The sequence below is a fragment of the Chrysochloris asiatica genome, unplaced genomic scaffold, assembly GCF_000296735.1.
Source record: "Chrysochloris asiatica unplaced genomic scaffold, ChrAsi1.0 scaffold00035, whole genome shotgun sequence".
Taxonomy (NCBI): Eukaryota; Metazoa; Chordata; class Mammalia; order Afrosoricida; family Chrysochloridae; genus Chrysochloris; species Chrysochloris asiatica.
In genome coordinates, this window is record NW_006408553.1 from 6,524,031 (window position 1) to 6,542,484 (window position 18,454).

Sequence of the window (18,454 nt, forward strand, 5' to 3'; positions counted from 1 at the left end):
CTGAATGTACTTAAAGGAGTGGTAAGTACATGTCTAAACAATAAAAAACACCAAAAAGTTAAAAAAAAAAAAAAAAAAAAAATGCAGACAAAAAAGGGGTGAGGCAGAAATTTAAATTAAAAATTAGGAAAATTGGAAACGAATGACATTCCATTTAAATCAGCTCGTGACTACTTGGAGACCTGTTCTGCTTGTCAATTTAACATAACACAATCCAAATTAAATACATTGCTCATAAAATGGATCCAAAACATCCCCCTCAACTGTATGAATCTATACAAAATAGACTTCCTGTGGGGATCTCCATCATCAAAAAAGATTTTTTATAAATCCCATTATTTTCCTAATTAAATAACCCTAACTTCAAACAATTCCATTTTCATTTTAAGGAGAGTGATTTCCCCATTGACATTTAGTAGGAACAGCTGCTATTATATTCACAGCTTTTAAGCTATTGGGAGTTTTACCTCTGGGTGCCAGAGCCAACCAGAAGGCATCTCTCCCTTTTCTATCAGTCTTCACTATCTGAAGCACCTTTTAAAGGTTCTCAGTCTATTTTGTAACTCATTCGTTTTTGGCATCCTCTATAGAATACTGGCCAATATGATTCATTCTTTCTTTGAGCACAATTAGCTGTGAAAACAGATCTTAGAGTAGGCGCCCCCAACCCGCAGAGGATTATTGAAGGTAGGAAATGCAGGTGATTATCAGAGTTTGCCTTTGATACAGACATCCTGCTCTCCTGCTACCCTTTGAACTAACTTTGATATGCAATAATTAAGAGGGATTCAACCCCTGGAGGAGAAGCCGCTGTGGCCCTGCCTCTTCTCTCCTTCTATTGAGTCCTTGTTTTGAACTATTGATCAAACAGATTTGAAGGGATTTGTTGAAGCCTGTGTGGGCTACGGCGGAAGGAAATGAGGGGGGAGGGAGGCGGAGAGAAATGAGGGGGACACATCTGGCTATAAATCCCTTCAGAGGAAACCTGCTGGTCTGATCTGGCTCGTCTCTTTCCACACACCTTGCTTAGCCTAAGATTTGCTTCTCTTTCAAGGGGGGGAAAAAAAAAAAAGCATTTATAGACTTGCTAAGTTTCCCTCTTGGTAAAATTCTGTTTGGAAGACGTGCACAGTACTGAGAAGCTTGAGGAGACAGGGAGACAAAACGATGGTGGTGGTGTACCTGCTGGGGCTCAGCTGGTTCTGCTCCCCACTGGGAGCGCTGGTTCTGGACTTCAACAACATCAAGAACTCTGCTGATGTGCAAGGGACTCGGAAGGTAAGGCACAGCTAGGGAGAATACAGGGCTGATGGTAAGGGTATTGGGTTTACACTTAACATAAATCATTCAAACTAACGTGTAAAAGACCCTATCTAGAAGGTATTAGGAGTCCTGGTGTGGCGCTGTGGGTTAATGCGCTGGTCTGCAAGGTGGGCTTGAACCGCAATATTGGCGGTTCAAATTCACCAGCTGTTCCTCGGAAACCTTATATAGGGTCGCTATGAGTTGTAACAATGAGCTCTCGTAGTGTAGCGGTTACGAATAAGGCTGCGGTTACGAATCAGGCTGCGGTTACGAATCAGGCTGCGAACCTCAAGGTCAGCAGTTTGAAACTACCAGCTGCTCCACGGGAGAAAGATAAGGCTTTCTGCTCCCGTAAAGCTTTACAGCCTTGGAAACCCTGTACAGGGTCACTATGAGTCGGAATCGACTCCGGGGCACATTACCACCACCGTAAGTCGTAACGGACTCGGTGTCACTTAACAATATCAGAAGGTATATTGGATTGATTTAGGAATTCGGAAGGCACCCTGATAGAATCCAATTGCATTAACATGAACGCATTATTAAAGCGTTGCAGGGCATTCAATTGTAAATTCGCCTATAAATCAGGTAAGTGAAGTGATATTTAAAAAGGCCTTTTGTGTATAATATCTCTATTAATCTTCATCACAACTTGAGGTATCACACCTCCTAAATGCAAATGAAGAAAATAAAACTCAGAGATGTTAAGGGATTTACCCAAGGCCACACAGCCAATAAATAGAGGAGTTTGAATTTTAACAATGGTACATTCTCATTGACACTATCTAATGTTATAAAATTGTTTTGTGTATTATATCATACATATATATTTCTTGTTTTCCAGTATCACTCTGAGTCAGTTCCAGCTCAGCAACTTTGTATAGGGTTTCTGAGGCTGTAAATCTTTACAGGAACAGAAAGCCTAATCTCCCATATGCATACATACATAATGCATATATACATACATAATGCATATATACATACATAATGCATATGGAAGTATGTATATGTGTATGGTGGTGGTTGTGTGCCATTGAGTCAGTTCCAACTCATATAGAGACCTTGTACAGGGTTTCCGTGGCTGTAAACCTTTATGGGAGCAGAAAGCCTCATCTTTCTCCCACGGAGCGGCTGGTGTACTGAAGCTGCAGACCTTGTGGTTAGCAGCCCAATGCATGACCCACTGCATTACTAGGGCTCCTTATGTGTACATATGTATGTATGTATATATTTGGTTGTTGTTGTTAAGTTTCATTAAGTAGGCTCTGACTCTAAACTATCCTGTATAGGGTTTTCGAAGCGTTAAATCTTTGTGGGAGCAGAAAGCCTTATCTTTCTTCTGTGGAGTGGCTGGTGGGCTCGAACCAAGGACCTAATGGTTCGAAGTCCAGTCAGTGCAAATCATATGGAGCCACTGCGCTTGCCATATATATGGAGCTCTAGAAGTGTAATAGGTTATGAGTAGGGGTGCTAACCACAAGGTCAGCAGTTCAAATCTACCAGCCACTCCATGGGAGAAAGATGAGGATTTCTGCTCCCATAATAATTTACAGCGTCAGTACAGGGTTGCTTTGAGTCAGAACCAACTCCAAGCACACAACCACCACCACTACTATATACACACACACATATATTTATATAGTTGTTGCTGTTGTTAAGTGCCTTTGAGTCCGTTCCAACCCATAGCAACCCTGAATAGGGTTTCCAAGGAGCAGCTGGTGAGCTTGACCCGCTGACCTAGTGGTTCAAACCAACTTTGCAATCTAGCATATTAGCCTGCAGCACACCAGGACTCATAGCAGCCTTATATATGGCTTCTAAGGAGCAGTTGGTGGGTTTGAACTGCCAACCAATCTAGTACTTATCTATTACAGTGCCACACCAGGACTCTCTTTACGTATATATAAAGTTCAAGTCCACCAACTGCTCCTTGTAAACCCTATACAAGTTCATTATGAGTAGGAACTGACTTGACGGCACTTAACAACAAATATAAGATTGGGAACAAGTTGGGCCACAGGTACTGGGGATATTGAGGAGGGGATTTGAGGAGAAGTAAATTAGGAGAGACAGCTGAATTGGCAATGATAATGTACTGAACTAAGTTCTAGAATTCATTTTCTTTTGCTGTATGCTAAATGTGAAGCATCAACTGTGGATGAGAACAATTGTTTTGGTGGTTATCAGGCAACTCAAAGGCCAGTTCACATGGGGAAGACTCACGGAAGTGCTAGTTGGCCGATGGATGCAGAGATGGATGTGATTCTTGGGAGTAAGCAATCAAACAGAAATGCCACAATCTCATAAATGTACGGCACACAAGGGGAAACATCTTCCATTTTCACAGAAAGCATTAAGAAAATATAATTTTAATTTTCAAAGTAGAACAATTTTTTTTTTTCAAACTCAAATAGATTTTTCAACACCTGGGCCTCTTCATCGGTGGTTTGAGCTTCCTCGTGGGAGAAAACAAATTGTGGTGAAAGACTAAGATGCTGCCTAAGGTTTGTCACAGCATTCAAAGTGCCACTATGATTTAGTTCCCTCCACATCCCTTTCACAGGGCTCACAGTGTTTGTCTGACAAGGACTGCAATACCAGGAAATTCTGCCTCAAGCCCCAAGATGAGAAACCCTTCTGTACTACCTGTCGTGGATTACGGAGGAGGTGTCAACGTAATGCCATGTGCTGCCCAGGGACACTCTGTATAAATGGTAAGCAATCATAAACCCATTATAGAATTGCTTTGCTTCACTGAACAGTGGTTTTCAAAGTGAAGCTAGATACCATCTGAATTTCATGAATTAGAATATTCCAAGACAGCCACTCTTGCTAAACATTCGGTTCATGCTTGAAGCAAATTTATAGGTGCCTTTCTTGATGAAAAAAACTCAACCAAACAAAACTAATTTCCCTGCAACAACACTTACCAGTAACTTGGGGATAGTTTCGTAGGTTTAAGTTGGAATCTTTAAAAACATATCATTTTCACTTGGATCCCAATAATTATTTAACTACTTTGCCATATGTGAGTGTATAAATATTTAGTGCATACGTCCCAGAAATCTAGGTTATGTAGAAACTGAAGGCAGAGGTGCTGCGAAACTGTAACACAGTATTTTAAATAGCATGTCTGTGTTCACAACCCTTGAAGTGAGTAATTCTAATTCTACCTGGTTGTCCCTTAGATGTTTGTACTACAATGGACGATGCAGCCCCAATATTGGAAAGACAAGCTGATGACCAAGATGACATGGATACAAAAGGAACAACTGAGCATCCAGTTCAGGAGAACAAACCCAAGAGAAAGCCAAATACTAAGAAGTCACAGGGCAGCAAGGGTAAGTGAGAGCAGCGCTCTCAGCACATTTTATATAAAAACCATTTCTGCTCCCAGGTTCTTGGATAGAATTGACTTTATTCCTCTGCACGCCAGAAAAGTTAGACTTTATTACACACACACACTTACACACACCTATGTACAGTCTATAATTTATCAAATGGCAGTTTACCATCTTTGAGCCTCAGGATATTAAATAGACAAGATGGAAATAGATGCATTAACTTTTCATCTTTGTACAAAACACAAACTTCACTTAAGATGAGCCTTTTACAAAATCAGTCTCAAATTCCAATCTTTGACATATTGTTTGAAGTTGGTAAACAACTAGTCACTCCTGTCTTCAGGCTCACTGACCCGTTTATAATGGTCTTTTTATAAAAATGAACTCTATTTAATAAAACATTGCTGTGTGATCCTTATTTTCTCTAAATTGGAAACCCCAACATCTTTCTTTAATAAATGTTTTAGCTTTATAAAACACAATCAATTCTGTCAGGTAGGACTGGAATTTCCATTTCATTACGGCTTTTAACATCAGACCTAACGCTGTGGAGATCTATGTGCTATTTCTACTTCTGCTTTGTAGCCTCCAGTCTTCTTTCATATCCCTCTTGTAACCATCCTGTGGGCCACTTTCCCCATTTTCCTAAAGCCCTTATTGATCTTCTTACAGGACAAGAGGGAGAAAGCTGTCTTAGAACTTTTGACTGTGGACCTGGACTTTGCTGTGCTCGTCATTTTTGGACTAAAATTTGTAAACCAGTCCTATTGGAGGGACAGGTCTGCTCTAGGAGAGGTCATAAAGATGCCGCTCAAGCGCCAGAAATTTTCCAGCGTTGTGACTGTGGTCCTGGACTATTATGCCGAAATCAAGTTACTGGCAATCGACAACACGCACGGCTAAGAGTATGCCAAAAAATCTAAGGAGCTGCAAATATTTCAAGATAAGGAAGAATTCTTATTGTATTTAAGCTGAAATCTCAGGCATTAACTTAAAAATCTTTTCCTACAAATCTCTCTTATAAGATCTTGCAGCAGCAGGAATAGACTGAAGTTAGACAACTCTGAGGGACTGCCTTGTGATGAATGGAAATAGCTTTGCCTTTCTGTCTGCTTCTCCAGAGACCTGATGTGATCCTGTGACCAAAGAAACAGAAACAAACACAACGGAAGCAAATTGTAAAATTTGTTCTAGTGAATCAGTTTCAGATAGAGCTGATGAAAGGCTGGTATCTGACAGCAGCTTGGGAAAAAGTGCTAGCTAGCATCTGAAAAAAAATAAATGCATTCTTACATCTTACCAATGATAATCCTCACAGCAAGTTTTCCCTTAAAAACCCTACTGTTGGCTCGGCTTCGTTTCCTTCAATTCTTAAAGGAAATGCCACTTCATGACAAAATAATTTTGCCAATAAATAAAATTCAAAAGGTATTAATTAGCACTTTACATTTATCTGAGCTTCATGAGTTATAAAGCATTTTCACATATTTTGTTTACTTACCATTTGATTATTTTTCACATCTTGTGTAATTACTACATCTCAAAGCTGAACTTTTCGAGGAGTGTTTCTACTTATAATTTTGTCCAACTGTTGTTATCTTGGAGAAAAACTCAGGCAAAAAGAGGTTTTTGTTTCTTTGCTTGAAATATAAGAGGCCTTATACTGGTGTGGCACTGTGGGTTACTGTGCCGGACTGCAAAGTTGGTTTGAACCGCAAATTCAGTGGTTCAAGCTTGCCAGCTGCTCCTTAGAAAACGTGTACAGACTTGCCATGGGTCAGAAGCAACTTGATGACACTTAACATTTTGTGATTAGAAGTGGTTTTGCTTAGGAAGCTCTTTCTAATGGATTACAACCAAGTGCCACAGATTTCATTTAAAAGGTAAACCATACACTTGATTTTCTATTTGAGTCATAAGCATATGTTAAAAAATCAAATATGGGCCAGCAAAAGAAAAAAATTAAGAAAGAATGTTCCTAGTTTATAAAAACATACTGAATCATCTTCTAGAGACTAGTCCTAGGTGTACATTACCTAAGTACCTTGCCGGAGGAAAGGCAGTGAGGAAATAAAGTTGATGTCATCAAGGACAGAAAATGAGAAAATAAAAATTCTCATGAAAGACTTGTGATGAGTCAGAATTGACTGGATGGCACGCAACAACATCATCAGTTCATCTCTACCATATTCTAGTACAAGGCGCCCTGGTAGCTTAGTGGATTAGGAACTGGGCTGTTAAATGCAAGGTCAGCAGTTCAAATCTACTAGTCACGCCATGGTAAAAAGATTTGAGGCTTTCTGTTCCTGTAAAGATTTATAGCCTTGGAAACCCTATGTAGAGTCACTATGAGCCAGAACCAACTCTGTGGCACACAACTACCGGTACACCCTAGTACAGTGTGATCATGAACATAATATGTAAGCTTAAATGGAAAATATTGTTAATAAAATAGGAACAATTTCATATTTTAGTAGTGAAGAGACTTTATTGACTACAATGCAAGCAAAAGCATGAAAAAAACCCAGTGCTCTAAAACCACCAGAGACCCTTACATAGCAAAGGTTAGGAAATAAATTAAGACTCCTGTTGCACTGTGCTTGGGCGAGAGGACAGGCCTCACTCGCTTCTGTCCTTGGGTTCTCGATACTTCCACTGGATGTAGTCAAAGATGTCTCTTTCACTATCCACTGGCAGGGGCTCTCCAGCAACACCTATAGGTAGAGAGAGAAAAGAAACTAAGGACCAGTTTCAGAATTTATTTATACAAGACTCAGGATTGAGAATTATGTGGGACCTGTTTTGGAGAAGAAAAAGTTAATGGTTAACCACAAAAGAACTGATACCTAAACCACCACATGAGCCCGTGACTGAGCTCTGTTATGTATCCTACCAGTGTTACAAAAGGAGCCTGACTATCTCAATTGATTCTCCACTGTCACCACCATGTATCCCATAAGATACACTACCTCCCTTACTCCCCCAAATGTGACCCCTGAGCTAGCAGCAGTGACACCGCCTGGAAGTGAACTAAAATGCAGAGCCTCAGGCTCTACCTTATGCTCTTTGAGCTAGAGTCCGTATTTCCACAAGGCCCTCAGGCAGCTCGGATACACACAGAGATGAAAAGCACTGCCTGCCCTGCCTACTAGGAGTGAAAACCTTACGTCACATTTTAGAACAAAATCTTTTTACCTAATACAGCACAGTAAGCAACAAATACACTGTGAAATCTTAAAAGATCTATAAAGCAAAGATTTCTTCTTTAGGCTTTAAAAGCATAGGAGCCAAAGCTACCCAACTATGCCACCTAGCACTGAAAACAATGATACCTGAGTTCTTTAGAAGTCTTGGATATACACCAAAATAAAAAAACAAAACTTCAGATCAATAAAAGATTTTTTTCTTGACCATCATAAGTAAAAGACTTAATCTTTTTTAACAGAGCAGGAAGTAATGTTGGCAGTGTAGTGGGTTAAGTGTTTGGCTGCTAACCAAAAGGTCAGCAGTTTGAATCTACCAGTGGCCTCCCTCCATGGGAGACAGATGAGAATTACACCTCCCATAAACACTTACAGCCTTGGAAACCATATCTAGGGTCGCTATGAGTCGAAATTGACTTGACAGCACCCAACCACAAGTAAGGTGGCATTAATGGGCCTTTAATTAAGGGCCTGGGAGGTCCTTATGAACTAAAATCATCTTTTTTTTTTCTGAGTGACTTAGCAGTTGCTGTCAAATCAATTTCACGTGTAGAAGTCTTCAGTGCTCCACACAGAACACAGGGTGTATCTTTTTGAAACAAGATTGCCAGGCCTTTCTTCCAACCTGCCTCTGGGCAGGCTCAAATTATCAGTCTCAACTGTCTGTGCCATCTAAGGACTCTCTTTGCTTAAGGACTACCAGTATAATTCAATGGTACAACTAGGAGGCTTTAAAAAAACAAAAACAAAACAACAACCCACAGTTGCTAAACCAAAGTATCTTTGAAAACAACTTTCCAGATGACCAGTATTGTCTTTGTCTCTAATGCAGGCACAAATACTCACCAGTGACTCCCAAGGGACGGATTGTGTATTCATTGATTGTAAAGCCCTTTTCTAGGGCATGTGTTCTCATATTCTTATTGAAAATATCACTCCCAGTGAAATAGAGCACGCCACAGTAATACTGATCCTTGGGTATCAGCCTAAAAAAAAAAAAGATACATTTTTTGCCACACTTTTCAGATTTGGAAAAATTTCTGTTGTTGTTAAAAATTTCTGTTCTGTTGTTGTTAACCGTTGAGTCACTTCTAATTCATATCCACCCTATATATGGCTTCCAAGGAGCTGCTGGTGAGTTTGAACCACCAACCTCATGGTTCAAACTGACCTTGCGGTCCACTGCTTTATCCTACAGCGCCACATCAAAGGCACAAAATAAATAAGTCTATGTAGTCTAATAGTCCAAGGAGGAAAACACTATGAAGTAGAGCATTCAAACCACCACAGCCTAGAGGTGAGTTTAGGATTTAGGATTCAGTAACCGAGGCTCCACAAGAGCTGTGACACAGCCTGAGGCTGTTCCACTCATTTCCCCCAGGGAGAAAACTTCTTGAGCTGTAGAAAGCATGATGGTGATAATGCAAAAAGAGAGAAAATAAATTAGAGCCTGTAAATAGGCACTGGGAGTCCTGGTGTGGCACTGTGGGATCAGCACTGGACTGCTACCCACAAAGTTGGTGGTTCAAACCCACCAGGTACTCCTCGGAAATCCTCTACAGGGATGTGAAGAGTCTAAATCAACTTGACAGCACTTAACAACAACAAATAGGCATTATTCTTTATATATTCTAAGGGTAAGCAAGGCAAATAGCAGCAACATATAGTATTTCAGAATAAAAAGTGGTTCTGGACATTGATGTGAAAACTTTCAAGCTATACAGTGCAATGCAAGAAGGTTTAGGGGAGAAAAGAAAGGCAAGATTCCTAGGTTGACCAGTAACACATTTTGCATACTACCTGATATCAATTCTCCTGTGTGGATATTCTTGTTCCTCATTTTCACTGGGAAGCTGACAAACACCCTAAAATAGATCATTTAAAGACGTTTTACAATCTAAGGCTTAATTCTAATTCAACGTTAACTGTGCAGTTATTTGTACTTTTAATGGCTACTGTTTTAGAATTCTGAGACCCTTTAGTTTCCTCGTTTTTCTGTGCACTATGTGTCAGCATCACCTTTCTACTACACTTCAAGGTCATTAGAGAACTACATGAAAAAAGCAAGGCAACAAGGATTCCAGTTACACAGACTTAGCCTTTCAGTGATTTAAAGTATAAAGTCAGTGTAGGAAAGTATCAAACATGAATGTCAGAGACTAAAGCAAATAGAAGGAGCAGTGTAAAGAAAGAATGATTATGCAGGAAGAAAACAAAAAAGCTATCAGTAACATTCTCAGATAACAGAAAATATTAAATCCATGACATAAGAACAGAATGCTACGGAGAAGGATTATTCGGGGAAAATATTTAAATCATATATAAAAAATGTGACAGCAGAAGTTTTGAAGTTGAGGCAATCTCCCAAAAATTCAGTAATGAAAGAAGAGATGGAAAGCAGAGCATTTTTGAATGAAGAATTATTTTCTTTCTTCTCTATGGGTCCCTTTTCATTATACTTGTACAGTTTTCAAACAAAGATTATTAAGGTTTGTTTTTAATCTTTATCCCTTTCCAGAAAAATTAGCAAAAATTCTAGACTGAGCAACAATCTACACATATGTAAAGAGTGGTAAAAATATCACATTTCGAACGGTAAGTTTAAAGTGCCATGTTTTAAGAAAAATTCACAAATAGCAGTCTTTTGGTCAATACTCAGCCAAAGAGAAAATGGAGCGCTGGTGGCAATGGCTAAGCTCTTGGCTTTTACCCAAAAAGTTAGTGGTTCAAACCCACCAGCAGTTCCTGGGGAGAAAAGACAGTGAACTACTCTTGTAAAGATTGTTGTTAAGTGCTGTTGACTTGGTTCCGACTCATAGCAACTCTGAATTGGGTTTCCGAGGAGCGGCTGGTGGGTTTGAATCACCGACCGTGCAGTTCAAACCAACCTTGTGGCAGTCCAGTTCTTTATCCTACAGGTCACACCAGGAAACCCTAGGGAACAGTTCTACTAGGTCGTAAACGGTCACTATGAGTTGGAATCGACTCCACAACACATAACAACATAAAGAGAAAAATTAAAAGCTATTATAAGTATTTTCTTTAACTGTTTGTATAGCTGAAAGATGAATGAAATCTGTTTATCTTCAAAATATGAAACCTACCTTTTTAGGCATTAACAAGTTCTAACTCAACTTCCACCTTCAAATGGATCCAAAATTATTTCCACCTGGAACTCCCATGAGGGATTTTAATACCTGTGGATACGGCTGTTTGGAGACCATAGGCAACACTCATGTCATATGCCACATCAGAAACAGGACTTCATCTAATGGCTTTGTTCCTTTCCTCAAGGCCCTGAACTTTTTTTCTTAAGTGTTAAAGAATTTCTCTGTATTATTAGAAATTCTTTGTTAGACTGAGTGGATTAGTTTTGTTTGGCATTTCAATTAGGTTGCTTCATGCTGAATGTCTGAAATAAATCCTCTTTCATTTCCTCAGGGCAGTCAGGGTATCTTCTATTGTCCCTTGACGCCTTACTGTAGATAGTTCACAGAAAATTACCCAAGGCCAAACTTGCAAAAAACACTGACATGTGAACACCAAATCATCACGCACGAAAATAACAGCCCTTTGAAAGCACAGGAAATATTTCCTTCTTCCAAATGTTACATTCACAGGAAGAACAGCTCAATTATATGAAGATCTTGATTTTATAAAATCTGGAATGGTGCTGGCTTTCCTAAGGTTTTGATTACTATTAGTGTAAAGGAATTGATGTTTTTAAGATAACCTGAAAAACACATGGATGACTATATTGTTTGATGCCTATATTGTTATTAAGTGCTGTAGAGTAGGTCTCGACTCACAGCAACCTTGTATAATGTTTCCAAGGCTGTAACTCTTTGCAGGAGTAGAAAGCCTCATTTTTCTCCCTCAGAGCAGCTGGTGGACTTGAACTGCCAACCTTGTGGTCCACAGTCCAGTACTTATCCTACAGAGCCACTGTGCTCCCACTGGACCACATCTTAGAATGATTTTATCAGTGGTTATAGGATCACCAAGAGTTGTTAGTGACTTGATGGCAGCTGGTTTGGTTAAGCTGAATTCATTTTATAATTCCCCTTAGGACCCAGGGATCTCAGCTTCTCTGAATGTCTCGGCTCCTGTCCATTCAGTTACGGTCTTTGCTGGACTCCTGTTGCCTGCATATTATCTTTCCCTCAGCTTGGCTCAGTCCCTCACTACTAAGTCTTTTCTTAAGTCTCAGCTCAATGACGTTTCCTTTGACCTTCTTTATTGAACACTGCCTACTCCATCTCCCTATATCCTATCTGGAAAAAAAGAAAGAAAGAAAGAAAGAAAAAAAAAAAATATATATATATATACATATACACACACATATACATAGATATCTAGCACTTATTATCCCTGACCCTAACACACTATAGAGGAGTTCCCTACTCACTATGGCCATTGTTCATTATCAGTCCCTCCCCTTCCCCTCAAAATAGAAATTCTACTGAAAGTCATGTATATACGCCAAACTCCTAGAACACTACCCTGGAACATAGTAGAAATGGACTGAATACATTTTCATATTCCTCTTGGTACTCAGTCCCCCTCATATAGGGTCACTATGAGTTGAAAGTCACTATGAAAAGCTCTCCCCTAACTTTCCATCCATTATTTTGTTCCCTAATTTTCTCCTTAGTAGGTTGCCTTCCTCTACTGATTGATTTCCAGATTATACCTTATATTTGCACTGAATGTACATGGAACTTCAGAGTGTTTCCACACATATTACTTCATTTGATCTGTATAATAGCTATTTTGAAATAGGCAGAGCAAATGTTATTACCATTCTATAGATAAGAAAATTAAGGCCTTAGAAAAGTACAGCAACTTGCCTAATGCCACAGAATGAATTAGTAATGGAGTCAAAAGAAGATCCTCCATCTTCTAGATCAGACCTATTCTTCTACGGTACAGCCTACCAACACCCACTCCTCCTTTGCACCAAGATACAAATCACCTCCTACTGGCTCCAAAATAAATGGATTTGAAAATTGACTTAACATGCTTCTCATCCTAATAAAATCCTAATTATAAAGGTCAAAACAACAGGCTCAAACATGGCATTTTTAAGTTTCAGGGAATGCCTAAACTACATGTGTAATATTCAAACTTTATCCACTAACAATCCACTAAGACTGATTCCTATGCCACACAGGAAGCTCTTACTTTTCTGCACTTTCACTTGCGTGTTCCACACTTACAAAATTCTTTTGTTTTGTTTTATATTTTTCAACCTGTTTTCTTCTGGATATAATTTTAGGTAATATCTGTATATGTGTTGCCAGGTATATGACTGACAAAAAGGGAGAGGCACAGTAGAGCAGTTTCCTATCAGCTCAGCTCTGTCCCAGGATGGATGAGTAGCCTAGTCTTTCACATATCATGTGTACAGAGGTTGCAACTGGCCTAATTTGTTGCCACTACTGGGATTTGGAAGCACTGAGACTTCCTAGAAGGTTTCTAGGTGGTACAGGATCCCTCACTTTCAGATGACTGCTAACCTACAGGTTAATAATTCAAACCCAGCCAGCAGTACCAGATGAAAGGCCTGGTTCCAAAAAGATGACAAAGAAAACCCTATGGAGCAATTCTACTCTGCAACACATGGAGTTGCCATGAATTAGAACTGGCTTGACAACAGGTTTTTGTTTTTGCATTGCCTAGGAAAAGGTCTCTTTCTTTCATTGAACAGTTGTTGTTGTTGTTGTTAGATGCCATCGAGTTGGTACCGACTCATAGCGATCCTATGCACAACAGAACGGAAACACTGCCCAATCCTGGGCCAACCTCACAACTGTTGCCACGCTTGTGCCCATTTATGCTGCCATTTTGCCAATCCATCTCTCTGAGGGTTTTCCTCTTTTTCTCTGACCCTCCACCTTACCAAACATGATACCCTTCTACAGCGATTGGTCCCTGCTGACAATATGTCCGAAGCATGAGAAACGAAGTTTGGCCATCCTGGCCTCTAAGGAGCACTCTAAGGATAACCAATTCCATCACTAGTTTGCTCTTTATATTTTATGTTCACACATACTTGACTACCCACCTTTCCCCGCCCCCAGGTTATACCCAGCTCACCAGCTTATAAACCTGCTAGTTGGATTACTTGTATTTTTGCTAGCTGGATTACTACAGTCTCTGTTGATTTCTCCTCTGGATCTCTCTTTGAACACAGAACTGTTAAGGCTGCAAAAAAAAAGTTTCTGCTATTGTAACATGGAGAAACACTTTCTGTGTTACTAACTCTGAAAAGAGTTGGTGTACTTTCCCATTAGGGAGTTCTAGTACTTTTCTAAAGAGATGACTATGTGAGGAAAGATAGGTCCCCATAATATACCTAGAGGTAGAGCCAACCAACATATTTTCCTACTGTAGAAAAATTTAACTTGTGAAGAGGATTTAAAATATTTACTGAAGAAGATCAAAGACTACGGTCTTCAGTATAGATTGCACTCCAATGTAAAAGAGCAAAAATTCTCACAACTAGACCAATAAATAACATCAAGATAAATGGAGAAAAGACTGAAGTTGTTGAAGATTTCATTTTGCTTGGATCCACAATCAATACTCATGGAAGCAGCAGTCAAGAAATCTAACAACGTATTGTTTTAGGCAAATCTTCTGCACACAACTTCTTTAAGCTCTTTTCAAGAGCAAAGATACCAGTTTGAGGACTAAAGTGTGCCTGACCCAAGCCATAGTACTTTCAATCACCTATATGCATATGAAAGCTGGACAATGAATAAACTTGACTGGAAAAGAATTGATGGATGCACTTGAGTTATGGAGTTGAAGAAGAATATTAAAAGTACCATAGATTGCCAGAAGAACAAACAAATCTATGTCGGAAGAAGTGCAGCCGGGGTATGCCTTGGAGGCAAGGGTGGCGAGACTTCATCTTTCATACTTTGGACACGTCATCAGGAGGGACCAGTCGCTGGAGAAGGACATAATGTATGGTAAAGTGGAAGGTCAGAAAACAAAAGAAAGACCCATAACAAGATGGGTTGACACTGTGACAGCAGCAATGGGCTCCAGCGTTAACAGCAGTGGAGAGGATGACTCAGGACCAGGCAGTTGCTGTGAGCTGGAACCGACTCAACAGCACTTAACAACAACTTGCCCAGAACACATTAGTTTCAGGATTTGACTGATTTTTTTAGCTAAGAATTATGCACGAATTCATCAAGTGAATGAAAATCAATCTAAATTTTAAAAGGTTGTTCATGAAGCATAGTCAAATCTCATTTTTAATACCATCTTATATTTATTTGTACATATTTCTGAGCACAGAACAGGAGCTCAAAAGCTAGATAGATTTAGGATTTTAACTTTCCCAATGTTCTTTTGTACACATTAAAGAGGTGTGATCATGACCAACTTAGACAGTACACTTTCATAGCATTAAAATCACCATGTTAAACTTAAAGACATAATATTTCAACAAGCTTTTTCAACCATCTGCCCATCTTTTACTTTTGGATAAAACTACTGCATAGAATTTAAGCCTTGGGACTCTCACTGCATTTAATATGTTCACTCTTTCAAAGCATGCCCTTTTTCTTTTCAGTAATGTAACTTGCAAAAATGGGAGGGAGAAAAACAGAAATTCAAGTAATGCAGTTATGTGACCAGCCGAATAAAGATAAGCCTACAAAAGAAGTAAAAGAGGTGGTCCCGGATTTCTATTTCCCTTCCTGTTGGCTTTTATAGAAATCCAATTATTCATCTGTTTTTAATCGATTTGCCTTGACTCTTTAAACTTTAATTGCTTAGGAAGACTATAGGTTTGGACAGTTTGTCAGGACGGACTTTACTGTTGAAAATCTCTGTAAGTGGCCCCCGACGTCCCAGTGATTCCCCTCTTTATCATTCCACACAACCTGTTCCTTTTCCTGTGTGTTCTATTATGTACCCTGATTCCTTTCCTTTGGTGGTGTACTAGGTTAGCACTACTCAAGACACGTCTCATCTCACTGAAGAATTCTAAGTCGGAGAAAATGAGAACATGTGCTATGTGGGAGATAAACTTACTATGTGCCAAATTATTATAGATATTTTTAAACAGCAGATTATGCCTAAATACGCTCATATCATAGATTGCTTACAAGTGAGAATTTTAAAACAACAGACCTCTTTAAAATAGTCTGAGATTATCTGAGAATCAGGGTCCTGCTAATTATTTCTCTCTAATGTCTCAAAGATATAGTTATTTGTTGACTGTAGTACTCAACAACAGTAAGGTCATATACTAGGAATGGTTACTGAAGGTTAATCCCAAAAGTGTTCAACAAGAACTCACCATGAACTTTGTTTCACCCTTTGACAAAGTGTCTGTAATAAAATGGACCTTTTGTAACTGCTCCACAACTCGATGTAACAGTTTTGGCTGCAGAATCATAATTAGGGAATAAGGAAAAGAGCAATTAAATCATTCTCTTATGGCAAGAAAACATTTTTAACATGATTTTTCTGATTTTCTATGGTGAAAATGACTAGTTTTCCCTCTTATACAGAGAATTCATCTTATCAAATGAAATATAATTTTAGAAACCAGTTTCTCACTAATACCATCCATATAAAAATAAATGTCAACTATTCTCTCATGTAAGCTATCACACAATTCACAATAAAAATGAAAAAAAAAATTAAAATAAAAAAATAAATGTCAACTGTATCTATTTTATTAAGCCAAAGAGTTAACTGGGATATATGTGAAGGCACACAACCATGGGAGATTCAAAAAGTTCATGGAAAAATGTAACGGAAAAATAATGGGATTTTTTCACAAACTTTTTGAAACTATTTGAAATCAGAAATAGTTGGCCTTTTTGGGATTTCTAATAAGGGTAAAGTTTCATAATACTGTATTACTTTAATACAAAATTTTTCTTTTAATGAAACCCTGAATATTATACTGAGTATTTCTGAAATGTCTATGCTGTATAGCAAATAATTCTGGAAATACTTTACTAAATTTCATCTCTTTCAAATGTTACGCTGTCTTCCCAATTCCTTGGAGATAAATGTGTACCCTCTGCAATAACTTACTTTGCTCTGCACAGAATTCAATCAGTATAAAATATGTGGGTGTTCAAAAAGCTCATGGAAAAATGGAATTAAAAGATAATGGAATTTTTATGCAAAATTTTAAGCCCCCTCATATTACAATTGACTTTTCAGAAAGACTGAAACAAAAACTTATTCTGGAAATATTCAACTGTCATTTGAAAACCCAGCCTGATGGACTAGGCCAGGTGGCCACACCCAGAACCCAGACATGGGGAAGGGGCCTGAATAAATGTGCTAGCTGTGAAGCAGTACGACGGTCGTCATCTTCATCACTGCCTCTACCCTCCCAAGTCTTCCACATCAAAAAACTGCTCTTTCCCCAATCCCCACCCACTTCTCTTTCCAAATAAACTTTGTCTCATCCCTCCCCCCGCAAAAAAAAATGTCATTTGAAAAATGAAGTTCACTGCTATGTGAGACTGATCACAGTTGATTATAGATTTTGAAGCACCTGTTTGGCTGACTCAGAGGTAAAACTTGGGTGGGTCAGAAGAACATCCATGTCACCACTGGACTGTGCACCTATGAAATCAAAGTGCATGTATTAAATTCTCCATGTCAACTTATCACTGAGGCAAGCAGAGAACCAAGTTGATGACACACACAGAAGAGCCATACTTCTTATAGACTAACTTTCTACTGTACTGTGCTGCATATTCAGAATCAGTTCAAAGATTTCAATTTTCTATCCAACTAATGAAGTGCATAGATGTAGACAGCAGAATCTGGGATAACAATGATACAGCGCCATATCATAACACTCATGAACAACTTTCATTGTTGATTAAGTGCCATCGAATAAGTTTTGACTTACGGTGGTAGTGGTGGTGGTTATGTGTCATGGAGTCGGTTCTGACTCATTGTAACTCTGTATAGGTTTCCAAGGAGTGGCTGGTGAGTTTGAACTGTCAACCTTGTGGTTCAAACCAACCTTGTGGGCCAGTGCTTTATCCTATAGTGCCACACCAGAACATGAACAACTTATACGTCTAAAATCTCAAATTAAACAATATACTCTAACTCTCCAAAGGCTAAGCTGGAAAATAATTTCAATTCTTATAAATGAACTCACTAAATAAATATTGGTAAAAACTACTATTCTGGTGTCATGGATGAGGGTGGTGGTGGTGGTGGTTATGTGCTGTGGAGTCGGTTCTGACTCATAGCGACCCTGTACAGGGTTTCCGAGGCTGTAAATCTTTATGGAAGCAGAAAGCCTCATCTTTCTCCCACGGAACGGCTGGTAGTTTTGAACGGCTGACCTTGAGGTTCGCAGCCTGATTTGTAACCACTATGCTACCAGAGCTCCTTTGGATGAGGGTAGGATTTTGTAATAACATCAGGTTCTGGTTTTGATTTCCACCTCTACCCATAACTTCAGGTAAGTTATACATAGCTGATCAAACCTGTCGTTATCATATGAGAAGGCTTCAAAAAGTTCATGAAAAAGTGGAATTAAAAGATAATGGGGAGAGAACAAACAAGATGGCGGATCCGGTGGACTTATAG

The 18,454-nt window shown here is 39.1% G+C and overlaps 2 protein-coding genes across 2 annotated transcripts in view; one reads left to right on the top strand and one right to left on the bottom strand.

Annotated features, from left to right (window-relative positions):
* Positions 1-1,167: 1,167 nt before the first annotated feature.
* DKK4 (dickkopf WNT signaling pathway inhibitor 4) lies at positions 1,168-5,572 on the top strand. Its single transcript, XM_006859922.1, has 4 exons — positions 1,168-1,278; positions 3,869-4,019; positions 4,494-4,646; positions 5,322-5,572. Exons 1-4 carry the CDS (start codon positions 1,168-1,170, stop codon positions 5,570-5,572), a joined length of 666 nt encoding a protein of 221 aa, XP_006859984.1.
* A 1,545-nt stretch (positions 5,573-7,117) lies between these two features.
* POLB (polymerase (DNA directed), beta) overlaps positions 7,118-18,454 on the bottom strand; it is a 38,224-nt gene continuing 26,887 nt past the window's right edge. The window contains exons 10-14 of the mRNA XM_006859923.1: positions 17,397-17,467; positions 16,176-16,262; positions 9,653-9,717; positions 8,699-8,838; positions 7,118-7,363 (exon numbers count right to left, since the gene is read on the bottom strand). Of these exons, the coding sequence (XP_006859985.1) occupies positions 7,269-7,363; positions 8,699-8,838; positions 9,653-9,717; positions 16,176-16,262; positions 17,397-17,467 (458 nt within the window). The 3' untranslated portion in view covers positions 7,118-7,268. The remainder of the gene's footprint in view (positions 7,364-8,698; positions 8,839-9,652; positions 9,718-16,175; positions 16,263-17,396; positions 17,468-18,454) is intronic.